Source organism: Macadamia integrifolia, chromosome 8 (assembly GCF_013358625.1).
Source record: "Macadamia integrifolia cultivar HAES 741 chromosome 8, SCU_Mint_v3, whole genome shotgun sequence".
Classification (NCBI taxonomy): domain Eukaryota; kingdom Viridiplantae; phylum Streptophyta; class Magnoliopsida; order Proteales; family Proteaceae; genus Macadamia; species Macadamia integrifolia.
This window is the reverse complement of record NC_056564.1, coordinates 26185134-26196877: the sequence shown is the minus strand read 5'-3', so window position 1 is coordinate 26196877 and position 11744 is coordinate 26185134. Positions and strand designations below refer to the sequence as shown.

At 50.7% G+C, this 11744-nt stretch overlaps 1 protein-coding gene across 1 annotated transcript; it reads right to left on the bottom strand.

Annotated features, from left to right (window-relative positions):
• Positions 1–2481: 2481 nt before the first annotated feature.
• On the bottom strand, positions 2482–5124 carry LOC122086839. The gene is made up of 5 exons (XM_042655783.1): positions 4588–5124; positions 4133–4425; positions 3224–3925; positions 2758–3100; positions 2482–2598 (listed from the first exon to the last, which is right to left on the bottom strand). The coding sequence occupies exons 1-5, from the start codon at positions 5122–5124 to the stop codon at positions 2482–2484; spliced, it is 1992 nt and encodes a 663-aa protein (XP_042511717.1).
• Positions 5125–11744: the final 6620 nt, after the last annotated feature.

Here is an 11744-nt window from a genome sequence, read left to right as displayed (position 1 = left end):
AGCACGGCCTGATAGAGGCCGAGGTGTAGCAGGGCCTGATGGAGGCCGAGGTGGAGCACGGCCTGATGGAGACCGAGGTGACAGTACGGCCTGATGGATGCCAAGGCAGTAGCACGGCATGTTAGAGGCCGAGGTGGAGCACGACCTGATGGAGGCCGAGGTAGGTACATGCTTTAGCCATACTGAGGAAAGTGACATATTTTGCCTCATCACCAACCCCCCGCTCTAGCAGTTCGAATCGACCTGCTAAAGCATTTAATCCGATTCGAGATGCACTGCATCACTTTCTCAGCCGAGGATGCTCAACAGTTCGAGGACATGGCTATCGCTTGTTTGATGGCAATGGAAGCAAAGCGCTTTCTCGGGGGTCGAGAAGAAATGGCCGTAGGTGGCTGATCCCTTAGCCCAACCAGGAGTTGTTGGATGACTTTAGCATTTCTTCGTTTAAGGGCGGCTCAGACGATGTCATCTTGTTCCTTCAGGATAAGATGCCCGGCTACAATCCGACGGACTATGAGCGGCGCGTTCCAGTCCATGCTACTCTGGTACAGCCCTACGGCTCGATTGATGTTGGTGATGAAGTGATCCGGCCCGATGGATTTTCTTGTGCTGAGCTAGGCTCGTGGATCAGCCCCCCGAGATTAGCCTCATATATATAGATCCATATTTATGTAGATGTCTCCCTCGGTAGTGATGTATTTTGAGGGCTCATGGATTAGACCCCCGAGCTCGGTCTAGTTGCTACCGAGGCAGATCGCTGTCTTTGTGCCTCATTGGTTAAGGTAGTTGAGTCACCAGACTAGGTCTGGTCTTGAGGTGCCGAGATGGAGCTCGGTCTTATTTGCTGCCGAGCTTGGGCCCGGTCTTTGTGCCTCATTGGTTAAGGTCTTTGAGTCGCCAGACTAGGGTCTGGTCTTGTGGTGCCGAGCTAGAGCCCGGTCTTTGTGCCTCATTGGTTAAGGTCTTTGAGTCACCAGACTAGGGTCTGGTCTTATGGTGCTGAGCTTGTGCTCGGTCTTAGTATTGCCAAGCTAGGGCCAGGTCTTTGTGCCTCATTGGTTAAGGTCTTTGAGTCGCCAGACTAGGGTCTGGTCTTGTGGTGCCGTGCTAGAGCACGGTCTTTGTGCCTCATTGGTTAAGGTCTTTAAGTCGCCAGACTAGGGTCTGGTCTTGTGGTGTCGAGCTTGTGCTCAGTCTTAGAATTGCCGAGCTAGGGCCCGGTCTATGTGCCTCATTGGTTAAGGTCTTTGAGTCGCCAGACTTGGGTCTGGTCTTGTGGCACCGAGCTAGAGCTCGGTCTTTGTGCCTCATTGGTTAAGGTATTTGAGTCGCCAGACTAGGGTCTGGTCTTGTGGTGCCGAGCTGGTGCTCGACCTTATTTGTTGCTGAGCTGGGGCCCGATCTTTGTGCCTCATTGGTTAAGGTCTTTGAGTCGCCAGACTAGGGTCTGGTCTTGTGGTGCCGAGCTAGAGTCTTGTGGTGCCGAGCTAGAGCTCGGTGTTTGTGCCTCATTGGTTAAGGTCTTGAGTCGCCAGACTAGGGTCTGGTCTTGTGGCGCCGAGCAAGAACTCGAGCTTAGATGTGCCGAGCTAGAGCTCGGACTTCGAATTGCCAAGCTAAGGCCCGTTCTTAGAAGAGTCAAATATTTGCGAGAAGCTTCGTAGTATATTGTTGTGTGGCATGCACTTGGGACAAACACATTGCTTCAAAATAGAAACTATTCTGCTAATCTATTCTGCTCCTTGATAAAAATTGAATAACTGCTAAGTACAATCCCTGAATGTGATTTTAATGCAATCTACTGAAGAAATGCAATCTACTGAAAAAAACTGTCGAAAACTGTCTACTGGAATTTTTTTTGAGATTTTCAACGTTCCATGCCCTTGGTATAGTTGTGCCCCCCTGAGTCTGCAAATGGTATGTGCCAGGGCGTACCACTTTGGAGACTATGTAAGGGCCTTCCCAGTTCGCGCTGAGCTTGCCTTCACTTCTTGGGTCCGCCGCTGTTGCTTTTCTCATCACCAAGTCCCCAACTACGAATCCCCGTGGCTTGACCCTCCTGTTGTGGTATTGCCGGACTTTCTACTTGTAGGTTTCGTTTCGAATAAGTGCTTTTTCCTGAACTTCGTCTATGAAGTCGGCGTTTGCTTGGAGCCCGACTTCGTTCTGTGAGGCTTTGAACACTGCTGATCGGAACGAGGCTTGGGTTACCTCCACAGGGGTTAACGCTTCAATTCTGTATACCAGTCGGAACGGTGTCTCTCCTGTGGGTGTCCGAGCTGAAGTGCGATAAGCCCAGAGTACACTGAGTAGCTGATCTGGCCAGTTCTTCTTCTCCCAATCCAGCCTCTTCTTTATTCCATCTAGAAGTATGTGGTTGGCCTTTTCTGCCTGACCATTCGATTGCGGGTGTGCTACAGCGTTGTTTCAGAAATCAATATTGAAGTTGCTGTAGAAGTGCCTGAATTTCCGATTGTCAAATTATTGACCATTCTCCGTGACCAACACCTTTGGAACACCATAGCGGAATATGACGTCGTCCCTAACGAACTTCTCTACTGCCTGCTCTATGATTCTGGCCAGGGGACGTGCTTCCACCTATTTAGTGAAGTAGTCAATAGCAACAATCAAGAATTGAACACCCCCTTTTCCCTTCTTGAACTGTCCTAGAATATCCACTCCCCACATTGAGAACGGGATCGGGTAGATCACTGAACTGAGTTCTGTAGCTGGGACGTGAGGTATTGGGGCGTGTACCTGACACTTGAAGCACCGCTGCACAAACTTCATTGCATCTCTTTGCATGTTTGGCCAGTAGAATCCTTGGCGTAGTACCTTGTAGGCCAGTGCTCTACCCCCGATGTGTCCCCCACAAATCCCCTCGTGGACTTCACGAAGTGTCTCTTCAACTCGGCTTGGGGGCAGGCACTTCAGTAGGGGCCAGGATATCGCCCTTTTGTAAAGCACACCACCCTGAAGGGTGTATTTGGCTGCTCTCCTTTTGACTGCCCTTGCTTCTGCTTGATCTCCCGGTAGATGCCCGTCACGTAAATAGACCACGATGGGATCAATCCAGCTCGGCTCAGCCCTTTGAGTAATGCTGCACAACAATTATTGTTCATAGCTTGGTTGGTCTAGCACTTCAAAATATACAGAGCTTGCATAGTCAGCGAGGTCTGCTGTAGCTAGTTTGGAGAGGGCATCTGCCAAAGCATTTTCTTGCCACGGGATCTGTACCATTGTGAACGTGCCAAAGCTGGTCACCAGACGACGTACTTCCTTCAAATACATGGCCATTCTTTCTTCTTTGGCCTCGTATTGGCCATTGACTTGGTTCACGATTAATTGGGAGTCACTATGAGCGACCAAGTCGTCTGTTATCACCGCCTTTGCCAGTTTGATTCCTGCAATCAGCGCTTCATACTCTGCTTCATTGTTTGTTGCGGGAAATGCAAACCTAAGGACATAATGTATCGTGAACTCTTCAGGGCTTTTCAGCACAAGCCCAGTGCCGCTCCGTGCTGTGGTGCTGGATCCATCAACAAAGAGCACCCACTTTCTGTTCGGCTCGGCCTCAGGTTCTGCCGCTTCTTTGGCTTGGGTACATTCTACCAAAAAGTCAGCCAGTGCTTGGCCCTTGATCGCGCTTCTTGGTCGGAATTCAATATTATGCTCACTCAACTCGACAGCCCAACTTACCATACGTCCCGTTATGCTGGGGCTGTAAAGTGACTTTCTCAGCGGTTGATCAGTTAGTACAGCAATGGCGTGTGCTTGGAAGTAGGGCCTCAGCTTTCTGGCTGTCACGACCAGTGCCAGTGCAAGCTTCTCAATCTTCCGGTACCTTATCTCTGCTTCCAGGAGCACATGGCTCACATAGTAGATGGGCCTCTGTGTTTTTGCCTCTTCTCTGACAAGGACTGCACTAACGGCCACGGCTGAGGTAGCGAGATAAAGCTATAGTTCTTCCCCGAGCTCAGGTCGGCTCAGCAGAGGGGGCCGGGCTAGGCAGGCCTTGATCTCCTCGAAAGCTGCTTCGCATTCTTCTGTCCAGCAAAATTGTTGTTGGCCTTTTCCTCCTTTTAGTAGCTTGAAAAATGGAAGGCACCTATTGCCAGCTCAGGACAAGAACCTGTTAAGAGCAGCCAGGCAGCCGGTCAGTTTCTGCACTTGGCGAATGTTTCTTGGTGCACGCATCTCGTGAATGGCCTCAATTTTTGAGGGGTTTGGTTCTATCCCCCTTTGCGACACTAGAAAGCCCAAGAATTTCCCAGAGGTTACTCCAAATGCACACTTGATGGGATTTAGTCTCATTTGGTTCTTTCGCAGGACACCGAAAGCCTCCTTCAGGTCTAGCACATGATCAGTGCCTTTGTTGCTCTTGACCAGCATATCATCAATGTAAACTTCCATATTTCTACCGATCTGGTTTCAGAACATCGTATTCACCATCCTCTGGTAAGTGGCTCCGGCATTCTTTAGGCCAAAAGGCATTGCAGTGTAGCAATAGTTGCCCTGAGTGGTGAGGAAAGTGGTTTTCTCCTCATCTTCCAGCTTCATCTTTATCTGGTTGTAGCCGGAATATGCATCCATGAAGGTCAGCATCTCATGGCCAGCAGTTGAGTCTATGAGGGAATCAATCCGGGGCAAAGGGTAGCAGTCTTTAGGGCAAGCCTTGTTCAGGTCGGAGTAGTCAACGCATATCCTCCACTTCCCGTTGCACTTCGGAACCATGACCACATTGGCTAACCAGGTCGGGTACTTCACATTCCTCACAAACCTTGCGGCTAGGAGTTTGTCAACCTCCTCGTTGATGATAGTGTTCCTCTCAGTCACAAAGTTTTGGCGCTTTTGCTGGACAGGCCTGAAGCTCGGGTTGACGTCCAGACTGTGCTCCGCTACGGTCCTGGAGATTCCTGGCATATCAGAAGCTTTCCAAGCGAAAATATCAGAGTTCTCGCCGAGGAAGTTCAAGATTTCCTCGTGACGCTGGGAGCTCAGCAGTGCTCCGAGCTGAACTATCCTAGTCGGCTCGGCCTCTGAGATAGGGATGGTAAGTAGCTCCTCCACCGGTTCGGCTCGGGCCAGGAGGCTCTCATCTCGGCAATCAAAAACTTCTACCATACATGCTAGCCCCGAGCACGATTTTTTGACGGACTTTATGAAGTTGACATAGCATTCTCGGGGTTCCTTCTGGGTGGACTTGCATTCTCCGACTCCATTGCTGGTTGGGAATTTAACCTTCATGTGCCGAGTGGACATGATTGCCCCAAGGCCATTGAGACCAGGTCGGCCAAGGATTGCATTGTAGGGTGAGTCGATCTTGGCGACCATGAAAGAGACCATGGTTGTGGCTGTCTGAGCTCCTTGTCTGATGGTTACAGGTAGGTCAACAACTCCCTCTAGCTCAGCTGACATGCCTGAGAAACCGTACAGAGGTCCGGGTGCTGGTTTTAAGGCTCCGGTGCCCAGCCCCAGTTTTATGAAGGCTTCATATGACATGAGGTCCACGGAGGCTCCTGTGTCCACTAGGACCCTGTGGAAGGGGTGGTTGGCCACCACTAATTGAATCACGACCGCGTCATTGTGAGGCCAGTTCAACTCTTCCAAATCTCTGTCAGAGAAAGTGATGGGTGGATCCATTTTGAGGGCTTTGATAGGTTGTTCCGAGACACACACAAACCGCGCGTGTGCTTTGGCTTTTCTGACTGATTCTATAGTAGGTCCCCCCATGATTGTTAGGATGGTCGGACCCACAGGCTGGTTGTCGTGAGTGACAGCTCGGTTCGGGGCTGGATCCATTGTCGATTCGGCCTTACCTCAGCTCGGCTCGGCTCGACATCGTCTCTCCTCGGCTCGGTCTAGTTCCCACCATATTTCTACTTCAGATACTGGTTGAGGTATCCGGCCTTGATGAGCTCATCAATTTCCCTTTTTAGAGACTTACAGTCTTCAGTGTCATGTCCATGATCTCGGTGGTATTGGCAATACCTGTTGAGGTTCCTCTCTTCTGGTTTACCTGCCATTGGCCTGGGCCAGCGAAAGTACTTTTGATTTTGGATCTCCAAGAGCAGGTTTGTTCGAGAACGATCAAGTTCATATCGCTCAAGTTCAGCTGTGTCCAGAGGCCGACCTGTTCTGTTTTTCTTCGGCTCACGAGAGTCATCCCTATGTCTCAGAGCCCTTTTCTTCTCCTTCTCTGCCTGATCACCCCTGTCAGCTATTCCCCAGCTGCCAGGACTTCCTCTATGTTGGCGTATTGATTGCACCGTCTCAGCAGTGCGGGCATCGTCTCCAGTAAGTCGAGGGCCAGGGACTGAACCAGATCGGGGTGTATTACCCCATTGCACAATGTGCTATACGCCACTCCTTCCGATAAGTTTTTTTACCTCCAATGTCGCCTTCGTGAATCGGGCAACGAATTCTCTTATTGTCTCCCTCGCCCCTTGCCTCATGTTCATCACGTTTTGCGTAGTTTGCTTCTACTTCATACTTTCTTGGAAACGTGTGAGAAACGCTCTTGTCAGTTCTTCATAGCTGCGGATGGACCGTGGCAGTAAGTTTGACATCCAGACCAGCGCGGCTCCTTTTAATGAGGTTGCGAAAGCACGGTAGAGAACGACGTCTGACCTACCATGCACTGTCGTGGCCGAGCTGTAGTACAGTAGATGATCGTAGGGATCTGTGGTGCCGTCATATCCATTGAAAATAGGTATCACAAAATTTGACGGCAGCTCAGCGTCAATCAATTCGTCGGAAAGTGCATTATGGGCCGGGGTTACTGTCATGTCGGCCGGGTGCTCCTGCCTCTGCATTCCCTCAATTCGCTCAGTGAGTCACTGGATTCAGCTCTCAAGGTCAGCTCTTCTCTCCTCGGCTCGGCCATCTGTTGATCGGCGTGACCCTTCTCTCCTGGGGCTTCTTCCTCGGCCTTGGTGACCTTGCCGTGGTGCACCTCTGGTAGGCCCGATGGGCGACCTCTGACCAGGATGGGGTCTATCTCACTGAGCTTGCCTCTGGTAGTTCTCATGTTCTTCTCTGTGCGGGCGGGTGCCTCTAGTGTGCCTTTGAGGCAACGGTTGGCGTCCTCCTACATGGTGTAGGGATCTATGAGTATCATCTGTCTCAGGGCTCCGATGATGTTCAGAACGACCTGCTCTCCCGATCTGAGCAAGGATGGGATCTCGCCTGCTCCCGTCAGTAAGAGATCGCGGTGGTACAGAATGAATAGTATGCGAAGTCCTGCCTGACCCCCTTCTTACTGTTGATTGGGGGGTGACGCTGTTGTCAGGAGATTCGTCATTGGGATTTCTGCTCGGAGCAGGCCTTGACAGCTGAGCTGAACTAGTGCGTGGTACTGGAAGTGCGGAGCTGAACTGTCGTATGAAATCCCTCACCAATGCGTTCGTGGCTAATACCTGCAGCTGCAAGCTTTGCATCTGTTCTTCCATGTTCGGATGAGTTATCCGGGACGATGGGACATAGCAGGACAGCTGAGGGTTCTGCTAGCACTGATCCCCCTCTCCCTGGGCAACCTGTGGATCGGGCCTGGTTTGTAAGGGGCCTTCTAGAGGGGTCTCTACCGGGACGTTTTCCTGCCCAGCCACTGGTGGTGAATGGGAACGTCCAAGTGGTACTTCCCGAGTGGATCTTGTATGCGTTGTCGTTGAAGAAACGACCTTCTCACTCCTTAATTGCATTGTTCCAAGGTGACTTTTTGTAACAGTTTCCCACGGACGGCGCCAATCTGATGCGGAAAAATTTGACCGAACTATCTCTCCTGCAGTTCCTAGTGCTTTGGCCAACCTGCACAGAAGAGATGACAAGGAGAGCCGGGCTGACCCGACGTGGGACTCTCCGATGCCTAAGTTAGACCTTTCCACAACAGATGCTCAAGAGAGCTTTACAGTCTGAGAAGTGAGTAATTGATCCCTTGTGATGGAGGCTTACCTTGGTATTTATAGGCTGCTCATGGAGGGCAAGTGGGAGATGATTGTGAAGAGTCATGCTTAGGCGTGGAGTCCTCAAGGAGAGTGGCTCTGTGATTCTGGGAATATTCCTAGAACCTTCCCCTCTTAACAAGGAGAGATCAACCGTATAACGTCATGATGACGTGTAGTGGATAGAGTCCTGACCTCCGGAATAGACTACGTTCCTTGAATGTAGGGGTGGATGAAAACACGTTTCTGGAATCCTTGTTGTTGACGTCGGGCCGAGGTGGCAGCTCAGCCAGATGAGGTCAAGGTAACAGCACGGCCCGATGGACGCTGAGGCAATAGTGCGATGTGATGGATGCCGAGGTGGAGCCTGGCATATGGAGGCCGAGGTGGAGCACGGCCTGATGGATGCCGAGGCAATAGCATGGCATGATTGAGGCCGAGGTGGAGCACGGCCTGATGGATACCGAGACAGCAGCACGGCCTGATGGAGGCCAAGGTGACAGCACGACGTGATGGATGCCGAGGTGGAGCACGGCATATGGAGGCCGAGGTGGAGCACGACCTCATGGATGCCGAGGCAGCAGCACGGCCTGATGGAGGCCGAGGTGGAGCAGGGCCTGATGGAGGCCGAGGTGACAGCACAGCCTAATAAATGCCGAGGCAGTAGCCCGGCATGATTGAGGCTGAGGTGGAGCACGGCCTGTTGGATGCCGAGGTAATAGCACGACATGATTGAGGCCGAGGTGGAGCACGGCCTGATGGGTGCCGAGGCAACAGCACAACCTGATGGAGGCCGAGGTGGAGCACGACATGATGGAGATTGAGGTGACATTAAGGCCTGATGGATGCCAAGGCAGTAGCACGGCATGTTGGAGGCCGAGGCAGTAGCATGGCCTGATGGATGCCGAGGCAGTAGCACGGCATGTTGGAGGCCGAGGCAATAGCACGGCCTGATGGAGGCTGAGGTGGAGCACGGCCTGTTGGACGCCAAGGCAATAGCAAGGCATGATTGAGGCCAAAGTCTAGCACGGCCTGATGGACGCCGAGGTAATAACACGGCCTGATGGAGGCCGAGGTAGAGCACGGCCTGATGGATGCCGAGGTAGTAGCACGGCATGTTGGAGGCCGAGGCAGTAGCACGGCCTGATGGATGCCAAGGTGGAGCACGGCCTAATTGATGCCGAGGTGCCAGCATGGCCTGATAAATGCCGAGGCAGTAGCCCGTCATGATTGAGGCCGAGGCAGTAGCAAGGCATGATTGAGGCCGAGGTGGAGCACGGCCTGATGGATGCTGAGGTAGTAGCACAGCAAGATTGAGGCCGAGGCAGAAGCACGGCCTGATGGAGGCCGAGGTGACAGCACGGCCTAATAAATGCCGAGGCAGTAGCCTGGCAGGATGGAGGCCGAGGTCTAGCACGGCTTGATGGATGCCGAGGCAGCAGCACGGCCTGATGGAGGCCGAGGTGGAGCACGGCCTGATGGATGCTGAGGTAGCCGCACCGCCTGATGGAGGCCGAGGTAGAGCACGGCCTGATGGATGCCGAGGCAGTAGCACGGCATGTTGGAGGCTGAGGCAGTAGCACGGCCTGATGGATGCCGAGGCAGTAGCACGGCATGTTGGAGGCCGAGGCAGTAGCACGGCCTAATGGATGCCGAGGTGGAGCAAGGCCTGATTGATGCCGAGGTGCCAGCACGGCCTGATAAATGCCGAGGCAGTAGCCCATCATGATTGAGGCCGAGGTCTAGCACGGGTTGATGGAGGCCGCGGTGGAGCACGGCTTGATAAATGCCGAGGCAGTAGCACGGCATGATTGAGGCCGTGGTGGAGCACGGCTTGATTGATGCCGAGGTAGTAGCACGGTAAGATTGAGGCCGAGGTGGAGCACGGCCTGATGGAGACCGAGGTGACAGTACGGCCTGATGGATGCCGAGGCAGTAGCACGACATGTTGGAGGCCGAGGTGGAGCACGGCCTGATGGATGCCGAGGTGATAGCACGGCCTGATGGATGCTGAGGCGGTAGCATGGCAAGACTGAGGCCGATGCAGCAGCACGGCCTGATTGATGCCGAGGTAGTAGCACGGAAAGATTGAGGCCGAGGCAGCAGCATGGCCTGATGGAGGTCGAGGCAGCAGCACGGTCTGATGGAGGCCGAGCTGGAGCACGACTTGATGGAGACCGAGGTGATAGTACGGCCTGATGGATGCCGAGGCAGTAGCACGGCATGTTGGAGGCCGAGGTGGAGCACGGCCTGATGGAGGCCGAGGTAGGTACATGCTTTAGCCGTGCTGAGGAAAGTGACATATTTTGCCTCATCAGTGACTTTTCTTTTTCTTTATGGTAACAATTGGACATCCTTGTTCTTGGTTCCTGCATTCTGGGGAGATCATCTTATACCATCAGCTGTAGCTGCAGGGACCGAAGGAACCTCTTCAACAGGTATATGTATTTCAAACTGATGCTCTGAATTGAATTTGATTCAATGAATCTCCTAAGCCATGAGAATCTTTGTTTTGGAAGAGAGAGGGAAATACCCAGCTTTTGGAGAAACTTTAATAAAGGATTTACTCCATACTTACATGTATTCTTGCAGAGAAATGAATTTGGGTAGCTGTTTTCTTGGTTAAGTTCTATTATTAATTATCCTGTGAATGTGATCATCATGTTCCCACTAATACTATCACATGTTTCTGCTGAAAAAAATGGGGTATTGCGTGATTGCATTTCTTTCTCTGTAGTATTCCTCCATCTGTTTTCCAATCAAATCATTTGCTTTCTGTGAAAAAAATAGTCTTTCTTTCAATCTTTGATTGAGACCATCCCTAATTTTAATTTTTAATATATTTGTTCCTAGATGTCCCGTTTTTTCATCAATCTTTCATTTTCTGATTTTATTTACTTCAACTTAATATGCCATGGAAGAAATTACAACTTTCCCTCATTTTTCTTTCTGTTTCAGCTTATAATGATTTATTTACTTCAATAAAAATGCTAGAAGTCATGTAATATTGGATTAACTAGCTAGTAAGTAATCAGTCGACTGTATGGTAAAGGATGGATGCTAGGTTGAATGACACTAACACAACATTGATATTTCAATATTAAGAGTACTTCATGGTCCAAGTTACAACTTTTTAATACATTCAGTTTCTTTTCATTCTCTATTTTCTTTTTTTCAATTTCAATCCAAAGAAGCAATATGATTAACATGTACATTTAGGACAAGTCTCATCACAACTATCAAGGCCTGGTGCATTTGGATCCTTTGAAGTTGAATTGAGGTGCTCTATCTTACTCAGAAAATATGGCTTCCTATATGATGGAGGAGTTTGTTGGAAATGGTACTCTGAAAGAACTAGTCCCAGAGCTGTTACGAGCTGGCTGGGGTGATGTACCAACTTTGAAGATGATGAATTCAGAGGATATGGATACAATGAGCATGAATCAACAGCAAAAGGTTGGTTTACCGCCTCAACTTGTAACTTCTTGTTTTTAATTTTTTCTTTTTCTCTTTCAATATAAGGTTGTTTCCTTTGCAGTAGGAAAAAGACTTCCATGGATGTTTTTTTTTTTAAATAGTAATGCCATCCCTTAGAATCATATCTACCCATTTGCTCTTCTGATCCTTGCTTGGATATTAAGAACAAGTAACGCCAATTGTCTTTTTCCCCTTTAGGATTTCTCATGAGGCCTAATGACAATGAACAACTAAGACAACAATAACTAGAGGGACGAGGCCCTGCGCTGGTGAGTGCGCATGGGGGTATCCAGCAGGGGTGGGATTTTTCATTTCATGAGGGAGCGA

Coding starts and splice junctions, on each gene's coding strand:
- LOC122086839 (XM_042655783.1), bottom strand. CDS start 5,124: ATGGTAGAAGTTTTTGATTGCCGAGATGAGAGCCTCCTGGCCCGAGCC. Junction 4,426..4,587: donor AGATGCTGACCTTCATGGAT/GCATATTCCGGC, acceptor TTCTGAAACCAG/ATCGGTAGAAATATGGAAGT. Junction 3,101..3,223: donor ACAATGGTACAGATCCCGTG/GCAAGAAAATGC, acceptor ATTGTTGTGCAG/CATTACTCAAAGGGCTGAGC.